Below are 6,786 nucleotides of genomic sequence, written 5' to 3'. Positions count from 1 at the left end.
CCCTCCCACCTACTCCCCACCCTCCCACCCTACCCTCTCACCTTCCCCCCACCTCCCTCACACACTCTTTCCCAGGGAACAGCAATCTAAATCTAATAGCATCAAGACAACTAGACAGTTGATTGATTGCCCTAATTGTTCCACTTTTCATCTTAGGGACCTTTCCAGATTACCACTCCCCCAAGTATTGTCTCCCCCATGGGAATGTAGGCTCTTCAAGGGCAGGGACAATTGGATTTTTCTAACTATAATATTATCTGCACTATGTGGGACAGGAAGAAAAAAAGGGCAGAGACTGTCTTTGAATGCCCAACACCACTGCTTGTACCTCAGGCATGCAAGGTGTTTAATACATACAGGACTGGACAATCTCTCTGTCTCTGTCTCTCAAAAAATCCTGTCCCAAAGGCTACAGAGGTGAATCCCTCCAGTGCCTCCTGTAGCCCCAATAGGTAGAGCCTCCCTAGATCCCAACAGCACTTCTACCAAAGATATAATAGCACCATGGTACCAATGAATGGGAATCAGACTTCTGAAGATCATATTACCAGTAACAGTACATGTTCATCAGGACCCTAGAGGTTCCCTGGGTTTTGAGGTTTGGTTGTGTGCTTAAGTTGTGGCATAAGCAAAAAATACCTCCTTGTAATAAGTTTGTAACTTACATAAGATATCTGAACTCTCATTAGCTAGAATTTCTAAATGCTCTCATGTTATTTCACTGGATGCTTACAACTCCAAATGCTATTGCCCCATTTTTGAGATGAAAACAATGAAGCTGAAAAAGGGATATGCCAAGATCAGATTGTTTCTCACTATCTTCCCAACTCCAAATCCCCTATTCTGTCCACTATGACCCTTTGTGTCTCCCTGTTCTTTGAGACACCTTATAAAAATATTATTGCTGTATTATCAGCCTCTACCGTAAATAAAGCACTAGGCAGGAAGACCAAAGTTCCAATCAAATTTCAGAGGATTTCTTAACTGTGATCCTGGACAAGTCACTTAACCTGCCTCCTTATCTTAAAAAAGGTACCATAAAAATCTCCCTATCTCCCAGTGTTGTTGTGAGGATCAAAAAAAGATATTTACAAAATGCTTGGGCATACAGTAGGTGCTTAATAAATGCAGTTTCCTTTCTACCCAGTGAGCTATCCCTTTATAAAAAAGGAAACAATGGGGGTGGCTAGGTGGTGCAGTGAGTAGAGCACCCACCCTGGAGTCAGGAGGACCTCTGTTCAAATCCAAAACTAGCCCTATGATCTTGGGCAAGTCACTTAACCCTCCAAAAAGAAAAAAAAAAAAAGGAAACAGAAACAATTCAGCAAACTAAACTAACCAACTGTTTAACTTCATTGTTCCCAATTACATAGTGTATTTTCTTAACTTTTCTTCCCAGACCAAGACTGAAATATTCATTTTGATCAGTATTCAGATCACTCTTATAATATTATTACTCTTATAGTATTCAGTATTGACCAGTATTCAGATCACTCCTTGGTCTGCTCACTTCACTTTGCTTTAATTTATCTTTTGGGTGAATGTCTTAGCTATGCCCACTGAGCCAAAGCAGTAAAACTCTGATGGTTCCTTGCATTGTAGGAGTTCTCACCTCCTGAGACCTTGTTTTCTTTATCCCACCCCATCCCTTAATCCTAGGTTCTCTTAATCTAACCTTTGGCCCAAAAAATGAGCTTTAGTGCCTAAGCACCCTCTTCACAAAACCCTAGAGACAAGATTAAATTTCTTCTATTATGTTATCACCCCATTCATTTGCCCTCATAGGTTAATCAAAATGTATGAAATAATCCATTTCCAATTTTCTCATTTGGGAAGGACCTATACCCTTTTGTGCCATGAGAACTGTAGTCAAAACAAAAACCTTCCTCTGGCCAATCATTTTTCTTGAAAGCTCAGTATCCATTACAATACTAAATTTGACCTAGTTGTGATCCCAGGCAAAAGACTATCCTCTTTGAATCCTTCCCTCCTAGGTACAATTAAAAAAGAAAAGAAAAAAGATGTGTCAGATAGCAATCTTTAAGAAAAGGATATGATCAAGAAAGGACTGATCAGACCTTGTCAAGACAAGAGCAGCTAGGTGGTACAGTGGATAGAGGACCTCAAATCATTTAAGGCTGACTTGCCTTTTAAAAAGAAAAGAACCTTAAAAAGAAAAGATAGAAAACAAACATAATTTATTTGCATAAAATTTAACAAAAACCAACTGGGCTGCATATTACTTCTTTTCCTGAATGGACATCTGGGCAACAGCCTTCTGTGCTTCATCTGCAACTGAAAGAAAAAGATTTGATCCTGTGACTGAAAGGAAGGTCATATGAGTCCTCATTTCTTTAGAGTGTTTTAATACCCTAAGATTAGGTAGTTCAATTAATGCATTTCTTTATTCAGGTCCCTGTGTCCAGACCCCCAAATCCACCTATGTTTGTAAGTAGGCAGTTCTTAATTTAATTTTTTAATAAGCAAAATATGCTGACTTGACATATTCCATTCTACTGGTTTTTTTTTTCCTCCTACCAGCCCTAAAAATAGAGGTTTTCCCATTGCTTAGTTGGTGGCACACAATGCCTAGAGCCCTGGGGCTTGGGTTCGGGAAGAGTTGTTCAGACACTAAAAAGAGTAACCTGGTAGTCTCTTAAATCATTCAGCCTTAGTTTCCTAATCTGTAAAATGGGCATAGCATCCACTTCCCTCCCAGGCTTGCACAACTTAAAAGCTTTATTAACTCCCAGGCTTTAAAAGTATGTTTAAGTGACTTCCAAATCTCATATGTCCATTCCTGGACTCTGGGTGTATAGGTACTTCCAAAAGCCTGCTATAAATGTAACACCTTTGTCTATCCAGGATGTCAAACTCAAAATTCAAGATGAGTTTAAGTTCAAAAACTCCTGGAATAAGGAACATCCATCAACTGTACCCTATTCAAAAAAAAAAAAAAAAGGAAAAGCTAGGGATATGAAATCCTAATTGAATGCCAATTCTGTCACTGAGCATCTCCCTGCTCCAAGATTTTTAGCAAATCACTTGACCTCTAGACTTTCTTAGGAACAGCATTCTTACTGGCCTTCTTGACTGCTGAGCCTGCTGTTCCTCCAAATCACCCTACACACCTGGGTTCACATAATTCACCACTACTCTTGTAAAGTTTTCAATGGCTTACAAGACTTCCTACTCACTGAACCTTACCTGAAGGCTCTTCCCTCTACTATGTATATATAGGATCATAAAAATCCTAGTTTTAACCTAGAAGTTGCCTTAGAAATCCACCTGCTCCTTCATCTCAGATGATAAAGCTAACTGCAGGTTTACAAAGGAAATAAAAATAAATGAGAATGAGAGAAAGAAAGAATGTTCAGTCTTTTTTTTAGTCCTGTTCAACTCATGTGTGTGACCCCATTTGGGGTTTTCTTGGCAGATCCTGGAATGGTTTGCCATTTGCTTCTCCAGCCCATTTTATAGATGAGGAAACTGAGGCAAACAGAGTTAAGTGATTTGCCCAGGGTTACTCAGCTAATAACTGTCTGCAGCTGGACTTAAAACTCTGAAGGATGACAGTTTCCTGACTCCAAAAGTTACTCATTCCATTGGGGGGGGGGGAGTGTGTATGTGTTTGTGTGTACATATATGTACACACACATAAAACACATATACTGTATGTATGCATACACATTTTATCCTGTTAGAAAAGACTTGCCCAAGGTCACAGGAGTAAATCAAGTTAGAGAGCTGGAATTTGAATTGAGGGGGCCAATGACTCCTAATTCTGACCTAACCAGCAGTCTTTGTGTTACTGTCTATTTTTGTATCCCCAAAGCCAAGAGGCCATGCATGAAACCATCTCTTGAAATCAAGCAGCAAAAGCAATTTATTAAATTTCCACTGGGGCTACCATGTGCAAGGCAATGTACAAGACACTGGGGATACAAATGCTAAGAATGAAACAATCTCTACTTTCCAGGAGCTGAATTTGAGTTGAGTTTCAATGAAGGCATGTGGGTTGGAGACCCTGGGGGCCGGAAGCTTGCTGCCACCCCACCAGTAGTAAGTCACTTACCATCCGGGGAGGCCGGTGGATACCATCTGATGATACATTCAACCAGTTCTTTTGCTCTAATTCTACAGTGGTTACTTCCGAAAACTTGCACCTCTGCTTTTTCGGGCTTTTCACCGTCCTCCTCTTGATTGAATAGATCTATTTTAATCTGAGCTCCCGAAAGGGTCTCCATGGCTCGAATTCTGGATCCTTTTATCCCTGAGTCAGTCAACAAGCGTCCATTAAGCTCCTACTACGTGCCAGGTATGGGCTACACACTAAGTATTCATTCATAGAGAGGCGACCAAACCCCCCCAAACCACAGGAACAAAGGGGCGGGAAAGGAGGGTTCTCGAAGTGGCACCGGGGTTGGGGAAGGACCGAGAGTCCCTGGCTGGGACGGCTCGGTCCCGGGACCCCACACTCCTCCTCCGGGCGGGAGGAGGCAGCGCCGGGAGGCGGCCACGTGGGCAGCGGCCGGAGCGCGGGCTCGCTTCCCGGGGCTCTCCCGGAGCGGTGGCGTAGGGAGACCACCGGAGAGCAAAGGGTAGGAGATGGGACCAGGCGAGAAAGCTGGGGTGCGGCTTCCAGAGCACTCACCTATGAGGGCCCCTACGAGCCGAGCCTCCACCAGGAACCGCAGAGGGCCTTTTTCTTGGGGCTTGGGTCTCGGTCTCCGAGGACGATACTGGTTATAATCTTCGCGAACATGCTGGTTACTCATGATGGCCTTGGAACGAAGGTGAACCAGACCAAGAGAGGAGAAAAGACTGGGCTTTAAGAATCTCAAGTCCAATTTCAAAGGCACAGGTAAGAGGCCCGCCTCTTCACAGACCGCCCAGCATTGGCCCGAGCCGATTCGGAATCAGCCAATCACTTCTCGTCTCAGTCTCTGGAGGCGGTGCCTCTCGCGCCCCCCCCCCCCCAACCCCCCCACTCCTCACCCCCACCAGGCTTCGGAATCCATCTTTTTCCAGCCCACCCACCCAGCCCTTTCTAATGAGAAAGACATTTGTCTTCAGAAAAATATTTGTCTTTAGAATTTCATTGAGTGACTTGATTGTGCAGAAAAGGAGATGGTGGGAGAAGAAGGGGAGAAAGATATTTAATTTTTATTATTATTAAGCCGTTAAATTGTTACTAATTAATATAATAGTTGGCATATATATAGGGCTTTTGCAAATGTTATCTCATTTGATCCTTACAGCTATAGCTAGCAGGTTTAAAGTTTGCAAAAACACTTTATGTATTTTCTCGTTTGTTCCTCACCAAAACCCCGTGAAGTTCCGTGGTTTCAGTCGTGTCCTAACATTCGTGACTCCATTTGGGGTTTTCTTGGCAAAGGTAGTGGAATGATTGCCTATGGCCTTCTCCAGTTTATTTTACAGATGAGGAAACTTGAATCAAACGATTAAGTGACTTGTCCAGGGTCACATTGCTAGTAAGAGTCTGAGGCCAGGTTTCAACTTGGGAGGACAGGCTCTATTCACTTCGACACCTAGCTGCTTTCCCTCTTTTCTTGCCTTTCACCCCACCCTACTTCAACTATTAACCCCAATATACAGATTATGAAACTGGGAACGAGAAAGATTAAGTAATTTAGAGCAGGTCATGGAGCTAGGGGACTGAGGCTGAATTCAAACTCCAATCTAAGCTGGATTCAAACTCAGGTCTGTTCTGAATTGCAACCCCAGGCAATTGCAACCTACTGTAGCACCCAGCCTCCATTTGCAGAATAGTAGATGAATGACTCAGTAGAATTGAATGGGTTGATTGATTCAATCTAATTCTGCACCGTGTTTATTAAACCTATTATGTAGCAGGCGCCTGAGGATATAAAGATTAAATTGTGGCTGTGGCAAAGAAATTTACATCCTCTCAGTACACAGATAGGTAAATAATATATGATATATGTATATAATACAAATAAAATACATATAAAATATATACCTATATAAAATATGCATGTATAATATATGTGTATGTACATACATGTAACACATAATATGAAGATCACCTAGTCCAACTCCATCATTTTACAGATGGGAAAACAGACTCAGAGAAATAGTTTGCCAAGGCCACAGAAGTCACAAAGTGGAATTTCAAGTGTCTTCCTCTGATATCAGAGCCAGCCTTCCTTCCATTAGTCCAAGCTACAAAATAAATACAGAATTGGGGGGGGAGGGATAGGAAACACTACCAACTCTAGGAAATCAGGAAGGCCTTCTGGTGGAAATTGGCTTTTGAACTGAGATAGTTAGGAGTTCTGAGAAACTGAAAGGAAGACAGTATTTCAGGTAAGGGGGGAGGGGCAGAAACACCCTGTGAGAAGGTAAAAAGACAGGAGATTACTGGAACACTGAGTGTGGGTTTATATATCCTGTAGTTATCTTGTTTGTAAATAGTTGTTTGCATGTTGTCTGTCCCATTAGACTGTGAGACTTTATCTCCCTCTTTTGTATCTTAGCACAGTGCCTGGCACACAGGAAGAAATTAATAAATGCTTGCTTGACTGACTGAGAGTAAAATCAGACTTGAAAAATCTGGAGCCAAATTGAAAAGGGCATTAAATGCTACTCCCCCAAAAAAGCCAAAACCTGGTTCCTGCCCTTAAGGTACTTATAAGGTGTAGGGCAAGATAATACCCGTCTAAATATGTATAAAATAGATAGAAGAACCCTCCCCACTTCTCTTGCAGAATTGGAGGCATGGAAAAACCACATATAGTGTCA

At 42.2% G+C, this 6,786-nt stretch overlaps 1 protein-coding gene across 1 annotated transcript; it reads right to left on the bottom strand.

The window, feature by feature from the left end:
• Window positions 1–2,181: 2,181 nt before the first annotated feature.
• DPPA5 (developmental pluripotency associated 5) lies at window positions 2,182–4,909 on the bottom strand. The gene is made up of 3 exons (XM_069066946.1): window positions 4,655–4,909; window positions 4,076–4,273; window positions 2,182–2,295 (listed from the first exon to the last, which is right to left on the bottom strand). The coding sequence occupies exons 1-3, from the start codon at window positions 4,776–4,778 to the stop codon at window positions 2,240–2,242; spliced, it is 378 nt and encodes a 125-aa protein (XP_068923047.1). The 5' UTR covers window positions 4,779–4,909; the 3' UTR covers window positions 2,182–2,239.
• Window positions 4,910–6,786: the final 1,877 nt, after the last annotated feature.

Source organism: Petaurus breviceps, unplaced genomic scaffold, assembly GCF_028583685.1.
Source record: "Petaurus breviceps papuanus isolate PSGF00001 unplaced genomic scaffold, PetGlider_PUasm1.0 90734, whole genome shotgun sequence".
Taxonomy (NCBI): domain Eukaryota; kingdom Metazoa; phylum Chordata; class Mammalia; order Diprotodontia; family Petauridae; genus Petaurus; species Petaurus breviceps.
Note: the sequence above shows the minus strand (reverse complement) of the source record. Positions and strands in the feature narration are given on the sequence as shown.